General features: G+C 41.2%; 1 protein-coding gene across 1 annotated transcript in view; it reads right to left on the bottom strand.

The window, feature by feature from the left end:
- Positions 1–16,206, bottom strand: part of Plcl2 (phospholipase C like 2) — a 146,138-nt gene that overhangs the window by 41,308 nt on the left and 88,624 nt on the right. The window contains exon 3 of the mRNA XM_051153047.1: positions 14,776–14,979. Within this exon, the coding sequence (XP_051009004.1) occupies positions 14,776–14,979 (204 nt within the window). The remainder of the gene's footprint in view (positions 1–14,775; positions 14,980–16,206) is intronic.

The following is a 16,206-nucleotide window of genomic DNA, read 5'->3' as shown; positions in this document are numbered from 1 at the left end:
GAAATTTGGAAAATCTGTTCTGTGCAATTATAGTAGCTAAGATTTATGTTTGAATTTGTGAAAAAGCAACTTTAAAGGTAAAGAAGCCTCCAGGGACTACTGAGAAAGAGGAGCTGAAACCCTGTAAGAACCAGAGGTGGTGGATGGCTACTACCAAACAGTGCTCCAGATACATGTGAACACACAGTGATTCCAACAGCACAAATGAGATGTGTGCAAACTCAGGATGGAGAGAAATCTCAGCATCAAGGGGCTGAACACAAAGCTGAGGGTTACCTACCTCAAGAGCTACTGGCAGCTTCCTTTATGGGCTCCCTAGTAGGTGGACTTACTCTCCAGTGCTGGCCCCTCAGCAAGAGTGCTTGAGTAACACAGCAGGGGGCGGAGGGCTGGAAGTGGGTCTGGGGAAGAGCTAGGATGAATATGATCAAAATATAGTCTGAAATCCTCAAATAATTAATAAAAACATTACTTAAGAAAAGATAAATGAGCCTTGTGGTGATGCCTCAGGGTCACCAAATTAACAAGCAGGGACAGCCAGAGGGAAAGAAAGTACAAGGGCATCATTGGATGTCCACTGTCCGTGAAGGGAGTCCCGGGAAACAAGCTGTCCACGGTCCTGGGAGCCCTGCACTGTCACTTGGTAACCTTGGGTAACTGCAGTATCAACAGTGCTGTAATAATGCTGCAAAATCAGTCCTGGAAATTACTACATCATATAAAGCTGCTGAACTAAAAAACATAAGGATTTATAAGGAAAGTAGGTTAAGGGCGCAACGCTGGAAAAAAAAGACTTGAAATAACGTGAATCAAATAAATACTAATCTGATAAAAAGCAGTACCATAAATGTGGCACTTGACTCTGAAAAAGCCCTGAAGGAGAAGTAGGTTTTGGAAGGTTACAGCTTGTGCTGCGAGCGGCTGGGAGGTAGGTGCAAGAAGGGCACCTGAGATCTCACAGCACCACAACATACGGATGCCTACAGTCCACAGCACGCTCAGCCAACACAGGGAACACAGGGTTAGCGTTCAGTCCACCCGGGCACCGTGTTCTGGTTCATCTAGAGTTTTTTTTTTTCCAGACAAAATTGCAAAAGTGGAAATTTAAGTTATTCGCAGAATGTTCTTAAATGTATCAATTGGGAACAAATTTGCATTCTCAAATCAAGTTAATCCCATTATTCACTATAAAGGGAGAAAATATCCAAATGGTGTGTGGCATCACACAAGCTGCTTCCATAACACACTAAACTTGGGGGAGAAGACGCCCAGTGTAGTAAATACGCAGAGTACTGGGAGTCGTGAGCGACTTCTGCTCCCAACCCAGAAAGCCAAGAATTCTGTACCTTTTCAATCTGCTCTAACCTTTTATAACACTCACGCCCAAGCTCGGGTGGGTCTCAGAGAGGCTTTCATGGCACATGACTTCCATCCAGGCCACAGCACACCCAGAGCCTCTTGCGCACTGGATCTCTGCTCATATAGCAGTAACGCTCCAGTGTCCGTGGCTGAATTTTCACATTATGGAAAGCTTCTGTGACCACAGCAAATATTTCTATCACTTAACCCTCCAATACACACCTAGTATTAGATGATGTCTAATAAACTTCAATACTGAACTGAGTCTCATAACTAGAAGATAACTTCAAATGCTTATTATACAAAGCATGGGCTCTTCTTACTGAAACAATCACTGGAATTTAGTAAAATTTTCATGAAATTAAATAGTATCATGTAGTAAAAATTACTTACAAACCAGGATTCCCACAAGATTCTTGCTAGCTGCAGTGGCAGCTTGTAACAGCAGATAAACCAACTGTTTCTATTTGTGCATTTTTCTGGGAGGCACTTCCAGAGTTAGCCACTAGAAGTCCTTAGTAATACACATTTGCTAGGCAGGGAGGTGAGGAGAAAGAAGCAGAGACAAGGGAAAACACCACAAAGAGGAAACGGAGAGAAGTTCACTTCACAACAAATAAATTGTTGACAGGGGCGGGTGGTGGTGGTGGACGACAGCAAACCCCACAAAAGTCACAGCAGTACAGCTTGGAGATCTCAGACTGAATGCACATGACAGGCTGGATACCCTGCTATGCAAAACAGCCTAAGGGACACAGAAGAGGGCTCCGAAGAGCCAGAGCGTCTAACTGTCCTGAAATAATTAGTTATGAAGTCAATGTACTGAGACATTTATGCTACTATAAACTCCTGAATTTTAAATTTTGTATAGTTTTAACCAAAATGTTAAAAATACAAGTACCTTTTTAAAAACTGTTATTTCAAACAGAATTTCCAAAAAAATAAAGAATTTTAAATTTGTATTTGTATTATTTCTATTTCTTCACATTATATTCATAACAAAAACAAAAGATGTTTAAATCTCATCAAATATAAATAACCAACTTTAAATAAAAATCATAACAGAACTTATATGCTGAAAAAGAACTCTATGGAATTATAAAGCTAACCCTGTCGAAGCTACACAATTTCTACCAGCTCAAGAAGCTTGTCCTATTGTTATTTTCCAAATGGACAGTACCAGGGAAGCAAACTTGTGTACATATAAATTGTACCAAGTCTCTTAATACTCCATTTTACTATCAACCTTTTATGTACTGATGTCTTGTTGGGGAAGAGCTTGGTGTGCAACATATCATTTCAGAAATGACTATTATGGGGACCTTGACGCTATGTCCTCACACATTACACTACCAAGTACATGAAAGGGATTATCTTGTAACGTGCTGACCTTAAAGATGAACACACACAGACGCCACCCTTCCCTGGGCCTCTGTCATGTCAGCCTCTTACCCTCTGCGTTTCTAAACTGCAATGACAGCATGCTTACACAACAGCCGCATATTATTCCAGGCAGCTCGGAACTCAAATGCACACTGCACTCAAATATCCTCGCCAGTACCGAGAGCACAAAGTGGTATAGCTACATGAAGGGGCTAAGCAGCTAAGGAACTTGTGACAGGACCTGTGGGTAGCCATGCACAGTCACACTGGCTTCCGCCTCTGGCATATAATAGGCCAGATCCTTCTGTCTCCTTCAGTCTCAGATTTTTAAAAGACAGAAAATTTAGAGGCCACATGTTACATAGAGAACAGCAGGGAGAACAGCTCAAAAGCTGGCCTGAGTCATTCTACACAAGGCAAGGTGAACCTGAGCTGCTTGAAAACATTTTTTTCAGAGAGCAAGTCACTTCTGGAGAGTGACAGGAGCTTCACTCTTTCCAGTCTAATGGCCATTGAGAGTGCTGAACGCTTGTTTAAATCTATCATTACTAAATTAATTAAATTTCAAAACACTCGTTTGAATTAAACATAGTAGCACTGTTATTACTGCCTATTTATATCATGTCTTTTCTCCAAGGAAAGTAAGGTGATTAAGAAACTCCTAATTAGCTAAAAGTAACTAGATCATAGTCTCACTCTAGTTCCATTCGTTTCTCTCAGGTCTGGGTAGCCTATAGATGTTACTTAAGACAGGAAAGTAACCGGAGACTTCTGTGTAAAGGCTGTCAGCACAGTGTAGCGCCCATGGTGTCCCTCGCTCCGACAGAGACAGCGTGCATAGGACTGTGGGCAGAGCACCACACACGGACCTCAATCCTCCTGTTGCTGAATGCACAACATGAGTGTTGGAGTATCTTCCCCTTTGTCACTGGAGCCCACAGGCCTAGCCAGGGGGTGGGACTCCGTGGGATCATGACGCACATTCACTTTCAGCATCATACCAGTGAATAAAGCAAGATCCAGCCACCTAGCTCTTCTTCCTGTAGCTTCCTGTTTCAAATTAAACATGGTATCTTTATGTAAAAAAAAAAAATGGTGTGCACAACATGTTGCTCACACCCATGTGCACCTACCTAGGTGGTCTGTGAACTCTCTACTGTACTTAACTAAGACCCATCCTTGCAAATCATCTCCTAGGAGTCAGCTCACAGTGGCAGGAAAGGAAGGAAGGGAGGGAGGGAGGGAGGGAGGGACAAAGAAAAAAACCAGTGCTTTTCCAAGGTGGGGTTGGGACTGGCAGGTATCAGGAAGTGAGTCAGACCTCATTCTCCAGAAGCACAGGAGTGCAATATGGTGCCTCACTAGGGCCTCCTGGGGTAATGGATGTGCTATAGTTGGGGGGAAATTAGCTGTCTTTTAAGGACTTTTCTAGTAGATCCAACAGAAAACCCATGCCCACTCAAACTTTCCCTCCTCTCCTCTACCCAGTCCATACACTACAATCACTGTTTACCACACCACTGACTACTAACTGGCTCGTGTATCTATCCAGGTGCCATCACTAAGTCTGAACACAAGTTAATCAACGCAGGAGTGGAACATCCACAGTTGCCTATGCCTGTCTCCCCCTCATCCATTCTCAGGGCAGCCTTCCTGCCTTTGGCACCACCTACCTGACTAGCATCTGGAGCTGAAAGTACCTCAGATGTCTTTGTGGTTCTGGTTGAGACCACCTCACTGATGAGATCACAACCACTGATTAGGGAGTCTGAGTCTCATCTACTACCAAGACAAGAAGGACACCCAGTCACCATCAGAAAGGCATGTCTCGAAATAAGAGGGAAGCGACTGGCATGACCAGTACCTGGGGCAGGATCCACAACAGGCACTGGGTAGTGAGTGGGGCCCAGAGCATCCTTCCATTGCCCAGGAGGGAGTGGGTTTTCCAGGACCAGTCCTTGGCACCAGTACTCTTTACAAGTCTCTCCTTTACTAGACAGTTTGCAGAGTGTGCTCAGTAAAGCTTGGATTTAATTTGAGAAGATCCCTCTTCCCCTCTTGAAGGGAAGCAAAAGGAAATGGGGCTTTTCAGTCTTAGCAACTTTCCACTCAGTTCCCTTTTCTCTACCCAGCCCTCACCACCCCACCCCAAGAAATGCAGTGTTTGGTTTTAGAAAGAGAGCGTGACTTACATTCAATTATTTGATTGGTTCATTTATAATCAAGCAGCACAACTGTGACTATAGACAGCACTAGATATGCGCGAAGCTGCACATACTTTGGTTCACGTTTTGTTGGGCTTTCACACAAAGCCCTCCTGGCCCAACACCATCTTCTTGTCTCACACATGATATAAAAAGTCAGAGCACACGGCAGTCCCCACTGCCTCTCTTCTGATTCGCACCTCTTGCTTTCTTCAGGTTAAGACCATAACCATAAGGGTCTTTGCTTTTACAGGCAAGAAGGACTCAGACAATGGCAACGTTTTTCTCTTACTGGGTCAGCAACTAAATCCTGTTCTTGTGAGACATTTAATTTAAGCACATTAAATGAGAAAAAAATTAAAATCATGCCTTAGGCTGGCAAAGCTATTTAGAAAACACATTGTCAACATTGTTCACTCCTCTGATGGGCTGGCATACTGCAATGGCAGAGAGTAAATACTGTAGCCTTGGGTTAGGAGTGATTCCTGCCGTAGCCACTTGGTTCTATGGTAGGAAAGCAGTAATTGGTAATATCTGATGGTTGTGGTTACATATTATGAAACAAAATTTATAAAAATTTCACATTATGAATTATTTTTAGTTATTTAGAAATGTGCAAGCCATTCTTAGTCTGCAGGCTATTAATATGGTTTTCCAATTTCTCCTCTAAAATATATGACATTCAACTAAAAGTATTCAGGATAATATAGATTTGATATGCTATGTGCACACTTTAGAAGTTAATGTGAAAAATCAAATACAATTACAATTTTTAAGGAGAAAATTGTTTAAGATATTTGTCAATAAAAGAAAAGTTTATGTTATGGAGAAGTTACTATACAACAGCAAAGGTAGGGAGAGCTTGACTTCAAAGAATGAGCTGAAAATTACTGGGTGCTCTTCCAGCTACATCTAACAACAGTCAACTAACTATTTCTATTCACAAAGACAGATTTATGCTGTTTTGTTTTGGCACAAGATAAGTGATATAGAAGCTAAAATTATTTTATGGCTTCAAGCCTCATAATGACATAAACAATGGAAAACTCCCATTGACCTCTTTTCAGGGCAGAAGTATAATAATTACAAAGACAACCAGAAAGATCCACATTGACTTAAGATTAAGGATTTCTGTAAATGGATGAAAACTTTCCTATATAAAACTTCCATATAAAAATGTAACATTCAAAAAATGTAACATTCAGCTGTAAATATTCAGTAGAGAAATTATATTCTTTAATTAAACTTTATTATTTTTAAATTAATTAGTGATAAAATGTATACAATTAAACACCTCTTACTACATTATACTTCTCTACCACTGAGTTTACGCAAAAGTAAATGTTCTTGATGGCTCAGATTTAGAGGAAAAGTGGCATAGTTATCTCATAGCAAACTGGAGGGACACTAGTGACGAATGCTAGAGTACTGTGGGTTGGGGAAACAGCACAGGGTGCTAACCACATAAGCATGAAGACTGGAGTATGGTTACCCAGCACCCACCTGAGGGCTAAGTGCAGCAATGCCTTTAATCGTAGGCAGAGAGTCACAGCCCAGCTAGCATAGGCAAACTGGTGAGCTCTGGTCTTATAAAAACAAGTGAAGAACAACTGAGGAAGTCGCCCGATGTTGGCCTCACATGTGCTTCTACGAGCATGCCCACTTAGATGCACATGTATCTGTGCACATACATTTGAACACACACACACACAAACCTTCCCCCAATAATAAGAGATAATTTGGGGGTAAATTAGGAAGATCGCCAATGTTTATAGGAAAAAAAAACCCTACAGAGTGAGAACTGTTTAAAAAAGAAAAAGAAAAAGGAAAGGAAAGAAAATAACAACAAGAAGAAAACAGAGGAACAGTGGAATTGTTGGCATTTCCCAGTGGGGAGCAGGCAGTGTGCACAGGCCATGCAGTCTTGAGAAGTCTGGAGAGAGTGAGGGTGAGGCCAAGTCCTTCCACCATGCAAATAAATAAAATAAGGAACTGATAGGCAACACTTAATTTGTTTTGTTTTGTTTTTATGCACTAAGGCCAAAAGTAACATAGCAACAAAATGAGGGCTTCCAAGCTTTATTAAAATGTCAACTGTTATTTATAATAATACACCTGTTTGGATGGTAAAAGTCAGTCCCTCATTATTAAAAGAGCTGTGGAAAAATACGTACTAACATTTGCCTGAGTTCATGACCAAGTGAGTAGACAGGAAATTAAGTGTATGCTACTATCCAGGAAAAGATACCAAAGAGTGGCCTCAGTAGGCGTTAACAGTTACATTCACTTGAAAACGATTCTGCAGTATATGATTTGCCATATATTTCATATAAACTGAATATTTCAAAAGCTTCATTTTTATGGAGTATACCCCATGTAAATTATTCCTTTCCTTGGACTGATGCCTCCTACAATGGGTATGCACACCCAAGAAATTTATGCCACAAATATAGACAAACTCACTGTTGCATTTATAAACACACCCATGCATTACAACTAAACATTTGTGTTCATGTGTGTGTGTGTAACATATGTGGTGCGTAAAGAGGGGAATATGCCTGCATGCCCCAGGGATCCTCCCTTCTCCCTCAGTGCTGGATTCCAAGTGCACCACCACCAAAACTGGCTTTAAAAAAAATATGACCTCTGGGCATCCAAACTCGGGGCTCACGCTTCCACAGCAAGTACTGGCTGACTGAGCTATCCCCTATCCTATAACTAACAATTCTACGTCATTTCAATCTAGTACTACTGAAGTTTTTAATTGAATATCATATGCTTCACTAAATGACACAGTACTAGGTGACAACAGGTTAGGTTAATTCCTGGTGAGTGGGTCCTGCATTTCTAAAGTCAGGGGATGGCATGACATTCCTAATAAACAAAATTATATTATCACTGAAACTTACACACCCTGACACAATGATATATTAAACAATTCATCCACAAGATGAATCTTTAGCAAAAGTATCTTTATAGAGACATTTACATGTGTAATTCTTACTAACTGAAAAGCTAGAGAGCATCCTGAGTCTCACCCAGGCCCTGAGGGCCAGCAGCAGTCTGCTACTTTGCCAAGATGCTGGAGGAAAAATATTATTCATCTGACAACAGTCAAGACAATAGAGAATAGTCTGGCTCTATTTTTTTTCAATGATCATGAACAAGCCTTTTAGCTTGACTAGACCACCTCACAGTCTACTTCTTGCTCTTCCTCCTGGTTCCTCTTGGGAATGCCCAACCTTTTTTCTAGGTGATACTTCAGAAAGAAAATCATTAGGGTGGTGTACAAGATGGACTGTGTGGGGTAGGGGAAGGACATGTAGTTTTCACATAATGGTTTCTGCGAAGGCACACAAAGCTAAAAACTGGGTCAGATACAATGACCGCTGTGTGTGAGCTTTGAGACATTATAATCCAGAAACGTACAATCTCCTAGCTCCCGATGACACATGTGATGCTGCCATCACACTGCCTTGTAAATGTTTCTTTCCCACTGGCAACTGAAAACAGGAGCAGCTCAGGTATGTGGTTTCAGAAGCATCACTTGCTGAGCCTCTCTGGCCACTAAACTAAAACTACAAACTACAGGCTTCTCATCTTTTTGCAAGATGCATTCACATTCGTAACTACCCCTCCTGCACTCCCCGACTCTCTTCCCTTCCCTCTCTTTAGGTCAATTGTGTTCTAAAAGCATACCATTCTATCTTCTTATTCCCACTCTTCCAATACTGTTGACACAGGTGACTCCTTTAAGTGAAAGACACTTTCAACTTCAAGAGGAGAGTGACAAAAGGAGTCGCAACGGAGGTGGAGAGTAACTGTAATTGCACCTCACCCCTGATTTGAACCAGAGTAGCAGGCTACATTGACTATGAGACCTCACTGAGCATAACACGGAGTGTAGCAGTGGCCTGAGAGGTACACAAAGCCATGTCTGTAGCATGAACAGAAGGTTCCTGATCTCAGTGCCAACAATCAACACTGCTGTGTGAAGAAAGTCTTCATTTCACATATTTAAAGAACAATTTCTCATAAAATGTATTTTGATCATGTTTTCCCTCCCCAACTCCTCCCAGAGCCTTCCCATAATCTTACTCACCCACCTTTATGATTTTTCTCACTTTCTTTAAAAAAAAAAAGAAACAAACAGAACCCACAAAAAGAAAAGACAAAAAAAGAAAAAGATCAACAAAGGGGGAGGGGAGAGGAAAGCCCAAACAAGGGAAACATCGAAGCAAAGGTTTACAACAATACCACTGAGTTCATTTTGAGTTAGTCAGCTACACCTGGGCTGGGGGCCACCCTGGAGTGTGGTTGATGAACTAAATGACACTCCATTGGAGAAAACTGATTTTCCCTTTAAAAGCAGATATCAACTGATCAAAATATATTTTATGAAATTTTAATTAAAAAATAAGGGATACTATTTGTATGAGAAAAGCTTTTTAAGCAAAAAATACATAAAGATTTTTTATGTGTACGTGTGTGTAGGCACATGTGGGGGAGCAACCCACACAGACTGGAGGGCATTCGATCTCCTGCAGCTGTAGTTAACCCTGATGTGGGGACCAAAGTCCACTCCTCTGGGAAAGCAGCAAGGGCCTGAGCCACTAGGCCTTTCTTTCTAGCTGCTTCACGTCATTCTTTTTTAAAATTATCTTTTACTTTTTGAGATTATATTTAGTATATTTTAATCAACATTTGGTCTATTATTCTCACTAATTTTAACAAATTGATTGTCATAATATAAGAAAACATTACCCCTATGAGCATATAAAGGGGGAGGAGGTTCCCCTCAGTCACAGTCATAGGGGAGGGGAGTAAGGGGAAAATGGGAGGGAGGGAGGAATGGGGGGATACAAGGGATGGGATAACCATTGAGATGTTATACGAATAAATTAATTTTAAAAAAAGGTAATATAATCCCATGAGGAAGACGGGTTCCAATAAGCACTGCCTGTTGTCTCACAGTTGCAAGCTGTACAATAATAATCTAACTTGCCACCGCAAAAAAAAAAAAAAAAGAAAAAAGAAAAAGAAAACATTACATCTCCAAAAAGGATTATACAATTTAGGAATTTACTATTACTACAGCAACAACTTGAATTTAATTAAAATATTTTATAACAGTTCAAATGGAATTAAAAATAGAACAATTAAAAAAAAGAGAACAAATTGATAAACTTTGGGAATCCTGCAAAGAAAGGAATTTCGATTATATATTAGAAAAAAGTAATTCAAATTGAAACTTTATAAAAGCTAGAAAATTCTGTTGTGTGACTTCTATAAAACCAGTTACCATAGGAGTTATGTAATAAGTGTTATAATCTAGCAATTCAGAAGAAGGGGGGCAGGGAACCAAAACACACTGAGAAGTTTGTGCAGTTGTACTCACAAATACACCTGTGAGTTTTTAAAAGTCCCTAGTGTCCCTGAGGAATGTTAAGGGGATCCTGAGATCCCACACAGGATCATACTCCTGCCCTCATCAGCACTGGACCTCAGAAACTGATTAGCCAGAGTACCTGTTTTCATTTGGGGAGTCCTACTCTACTTCCAGAATTCCTGGTAAAAAGTTCTTCATAAAGAAATGTCACTGAGTGGGACACAGTGGTACACACCTGTAATCCCACCACTCAGGGAAGCAGAAGCAGGTAGATCTCTGTGAATTTGAGGCCAGCCCTGTCTACAAAGTAAGTCTAGGACAGCCAGAGCTGTTACACAGAGAATCCCTGTCTCAAACAAACAAACAAACAAACCTAAAGAAAAAAGAGAAGAAAAGGAAAGCAAAAAGAAAAAGAAAAAGAAAAGTCACTGTGTGACTGCCACAGAAAGCAGTGTCATTTATGGCTAAATCATGTCAGGTTTTGATCAATGAAGTAGGTCTGTAATTTTATTTGAGGTTTAATCTAAGTAGCATCTATAAATACCAACTATTACTTAGATCTTCTTCCAATATAACTTAGAGTCAAGAAATGACTGGGCATGGAAAAGTACCTCAAACATTTCCATTTCTACTCCATCCTTTTATTTTTCTAGAGCATTCAAAAGGAATCCCAGCATAGGTTTCTGAGTCGATTTTGTCACCTTTCTTACCATGTAGTAACTGGATGGACCTCTGATGACAGGGGATATTCATGATGGGTAATGTGGGCCCTCAGACACCAGAATACTGTGCCCCCAATGGTTTCGGGCACACACAATCCTGGCCTGTCTACTTTCTTTTACTTAGATATATATTTTAGTTATTTTTTTTTTTAGAATTTCATGCATTGTATTTTGTTCATATGCACCCCTCTTGCAACTCTGCCCAGATCCACCACTCAGTTCATAGTACCCAATTTTGTGTCCTTATATTTTAAAAAACACATCTGCCCCAATCACTGTTGGCTGTATACTCTCGTGTATATATGGTGTGTGGCCATCCACTAGAGCATGTTCCACTTACCAGAACCACACTCCTACCTCCCTTCTATGCTGGGATTTTGTCTATCTTGGGCTTGCAAAAGTCTTGGATATGATGTCACAACTACTCTGAGTTCATTTGTGCAACTACGCTGTCGTGAGTGGAAAACACTGCTTTGTTGAAGTCATCTTTTGCCTCAGCTTTTACAATCTACCTGCCTCCTCTTCTGCAATACCCCTGAGTCTTGGGACGTAGAGGAAGAGGTGTATTACAGATGTCCCATTCAGGGCTAATTACTCCAGTTGCTTATTCTTTGCACCTTGACCAGTTGTGAATCTATGTGATATTCATGATTTCTACAAAAAGAAGCTTCTCTTTTTTGAGAGATACATTAATCTTTGGGTACAGCATAACTCACTAGGAGTTGTTAAATACAATGTCCATTTAGCATAATAATAGCAGTAGATTCACCCCAAGGACCTGTCTAATCACATGTTCTTGGCACTGAATATGGTGTGAGGTATGGGTCCAATCTTACATTGTGGGCCTTAATTAAAATCAGAACGTGTTTGGTTGCTTTCATGCCACTATTACACCGGTAAGCATATCCTGCCATACCAGTCACTGTTGTAGCTTGCAAAGTTTATAGCTAGGTAAAATCTATAGCTATTTTCTTCTCTGGCACCTTCCAGCACTATGAAAGCTAGCTAGAGTTGAAGCTTGATTTCTCCATAGTCTATGATTCAAGTATGTAGTGTTTTACAACGATAGCTGTACCAGTTGACACTCCCACCAGCAATGAATAAGTGTCCCCTTTCCTTACATCGATGCTAGCATTTTTTTTTTTTTTATTCTTAGCCATTCTGACTGGGTAGTATAAAATCTCAAAATGGTTTTATTTTGCATTTTCCTGGTGGCTAAAAATGCTGAAGAATTTAAAAACTATTATTCAGCTATTTATATATTTATTTTATATTTTCAGAACTTCTGTTTAGTTCCAAGCCCCTTGGTAGCAGGCTACCAAGAAGAGACTTGATACCCTATGAGCATATACAGGGGGAGGAAGTCCCCCTCAGTCACAGTCATAGGGAAGGGGAGTAAGGGGAAAATGGGAGGGAGGGAGAAATGGGAGGATACAGGGGATGGGATAACCATTGAGATGTAATATGAATAAATTAATAAAAAAGAAAAGAAAAAAAAACAAAAAAATATATTGGTTTTGGTTCTTCTTTGAAAATCTGGTAGAATTGTGCACTGAATACATCTGGCCCTAGACTTTTTCTTTTTCTTTTTTCTTTTTTTAATTTGGGGAATTTTTAATTACTTCTTTTATTTCATTGGATGTTTTCCAATCCAAACTGTTAGTATGTGTCTCTTAATTGGGGTAGGGAGATGATTAATAATAAGAGTTATTATTGAAAATGTATATTCATTTTTGTCATTTTGTTGCTTTATGGTGTTTTATTATACCTTTTTGATTACATGTTCTGGAATCGGTTATTCCTTCTGCTTTCTTAGATGTGTTTAAACGTCTCCTCAGAACTAAATATTCCCTCCAGTGGATGATACTCTCTGAGCTTGTCTCTCCAGGAAGAAATGCTCAGTCTCTTCATCTCTTGAATTTCTCTGAATCTAAGCTGACATGAAAGTTGAGGTAAATAAGGTGTGTCTACTGTGATGGCTGATCTTCACCCTCAGCTTTGTGGGGTTTAGAGTCACCATGAAAACACACCCCTACAAGGGAAGGAAGCGCCACCCTGACTATGCTAAAGGTGGCTCCATCCCATGAGTTGGTGTCCTGAAAAGGAGAAGGCAGTAATGACCGCTGCTCAGGAATATTTCCCCAAATGGCTTCTCTATGCAACCTTTCCCCAGGTGATGTTCCTTATAACGCAGCAGGAGAAATGCTAACCTATAATGTTGGTATTTCCCTTGAATCATCTAAGCTCATTTAAATTACAGCTTTCAGACCAACTTAAAAAACAGCCAAAAATGTTTTAGATAAAATGAATGATGCCAATCCTATATTCTCCTGGAACACAGCTGGCCTTCGTTGGTGTTAGCTTGTTTATTTTTGGTTTTTTTCAGACAGGGTTTCTCTGTGTAGCCCTGGCTATCCTGGAACTTCCTCTCTGGACCAGGCTTCCTCAAATTCAGCCATCTGCCTGCCTCTGCCTCCTGAGTGCTAGGATTAAAGGTGTGTGCCACCACCACCATCACTACCATCCCAGTCTGGCCTACCTGGCATTTTTAGGGTGAAAGAGGAGACAGCAAGGTACTTATCACTGAATATCCTCAATGGTAAAAGGTGACAGCCCTGCCTACCTGGAAGTGCCCAGCACTCTCAGTCCAAAGAGTCACTACTGATACACACAGCCAGTTCTATCCTATATTAGTAATTTGAAATGAGTGCTGGTCATAAATTAAATTCTTGCTTAGCAGGCCAGTGAAATGCTCAATGGTGAAAAGGCCTGGACTTGTAAGCCTGAGGATATGAGCTCACTCACTGCATTCCACAATAGGAGAGGAAGAAGTCCCAAGATCTGTCCTCTGACCCAGGCAAACATGATATGGCACATGCTGCAGCAGCCCTCCACAAACACACATGAACCCACAAAAGACAAAGTTCTCCCTCAGAGTTTTGAAAAATTATAAAAGCACAACAAAAGAGCAGCGTGCAATTAAGAACAATGCAAGATAAATCTTAAAGGCAAAACTGTACTATTCTAGGTGTCCTGAACATAACTTATTACCACTAAGCTGATTACCAATGAAGATGTCTCAGAGCAGCTGCTCCAGGAAGGAAACCACCACACAACAGCATTGTATGATGGGAGCAGCTGCCTTAACGGTGTTTCAAACTCATCTTTTAGAACATCAAGTTTATTACCTTACTGGGCTGAGGGAAAAATGGTAACAAAATAAATCAGTGACTAGTTCCAAAATGGGATACAAAATTTTAAGCCACATAAATAGAAGATACACAGAGTTGTTGCTGGACACAGTGGTGCATGTCTTTAATCCCTGCACTCGGGAGGCAGAGGCAGGTGGATTGCTGAGAGTTCGCGGCCAGCCTGGTCTACAAAGCAAGTCCAGGACGGCCGAGATAACATAGAGAAACCCTGTCTCGAAGAAAAAAAAAAAAAAGATACAAAGCATTCATTAGAAGCTGATTCCCATTCAGTTCTTGGGGAGCTAATGTTTAGTCTGACGGAGGAGAAAAGTGTCTGTGGCTCCTGCCTTCTAATACAGTGATACAACACAAAACTCAAGCACAACAAAGCCAGGCCAAACACTTTTCCAATGTAAGTACAGGAAGCATGGGACAGTACAATTACAGGTGACCAAAGGCTGCTGAGCCCATCCTGTGTGGTAACCTAAGGTACCTCTCTCCCCAGGAACAGGACAAACAGCACTCACCATGTCATAAGTTGTAACAATCTTCTTCAGAACCTCAGGCACTATGGCCTGCAGCTCCATGGTGGGGTAGGGCTCACTAAGATTCAAGACCACCAGGGGGGTATTGTCCGGCCCCAGGAAGCGAGGAGACACGGCCAGCATGCACTGCATGAGGTTGGCCACTGAAGAGAGGCCACAAAGCTCCTTGAATGACACCACTGCATTCTGCAAAATAGAAAGGAGACCTGTGGTCATTGTGGTGGCTATTCTTGGTTGTCAACTGGACTACATTAACTAAATCCAGATGTCTAGATACAGCTGTGAGGGAGTTTCTCTTAATTAAATTATTTGAAGTGTGAAGATCCATTTCTAATCTGGATCTGATCTTTGAGGTGGGAAGATCCACCTTTAATCTGGGCCACACCTTCTACTGGAAGCCTATATACAGGGGCACAGCAGAAGAGAGCCTTTTCCCTCTGTGACTGTTTCTCTGACTCTCACTAGCAAGTCCGTTCCCTCACTGGCATTCTTCAGGATTCCAATGTATGCTGAAGAACAGCTGAGACATCAGCCTGGAGCACTGAACAACTACTGGATTCTTGGACCTACCACTGGTAGATAATCATTGTTGGACTACAGAGACCACAGCCTGTAAGTCATTCTTTAAAAGCCCTGTGTGTGTGTGTCTGTGTGTCTGTCTGTCTTCATACACTGTCTGTCTGTCTGTCTTCATACACACACAGTCAGGTGTATGACTCGAGGCATGCTTTTGCCCTGTCTAGATAGAACAGGTGCGCAGAATGAGCAGATCTAAGCTCCTAAGTAACTCATGTTCTAGAAACAAGTTTTGAATTTAAACATTTCATTTTTATTAATATTGCTTTAAACATGGCCATCAAGCCATGTTGTTGAAAATCTTGTTGAAAATCACTGTGTGACCATGTACAGAAATAAATTATTGTGATATCTAAAGTATGGTCCCCCAAGCAGTCTGATAACTCTATTTTTCTTCAGAGCATATCCTGCATCTGCCACCTCAGCCTGCACTTCCTCTTTCTGCCACCCACCCCCAACTGTAGCACAAGTCCCTCGAGGACAAGCTGCTGCCTATTGGTTCCACCAGGCTCTCACAGCCAGGAGACTGTGCAGAGCAGGTGCTTACTAAGCACCACTACAGATGGCTCTGTGGGGTTCAGTACAGACAGGTCCTGAAGGCATGATGGCTGAGCCCTATCAGGTCCCAGGAGGAATCATGTTCCATATGCGCGTCAGTAGTCACAGGCAGGGGACAGTGTGGTTTATTTGGAACTGACAGTTTGCCAAAATGCATGCACCTTCCACAATGGAGAAACCCTTCTAATTTTGGTTATGCTTTGACCTTGAGAGGAAGACGATAAACATCCTTATTGCAGGCAACCTCTTACTCATGGGGAGGTTACAGAATTAGATAGG

The sequence above is a fragment of the Acomys russatus genome, chromosome 11, assembly GCF_903995435.1.
Source record: "Acomys russatus chromosome 11, mAcoRus1.1, whole genome shotgun sequence".
Taxonomy (NCBI): Eukaryota; Metazoa; Chordata; class Mammalia; order Rodentia; family Muridae; genus Acomys; species Acomys russatus.
The sequence above is the reverse complement of the archived record's forward strand: the minus strand, read 5'-3'. Positions and strand labels throughout refer to the sequence as shown.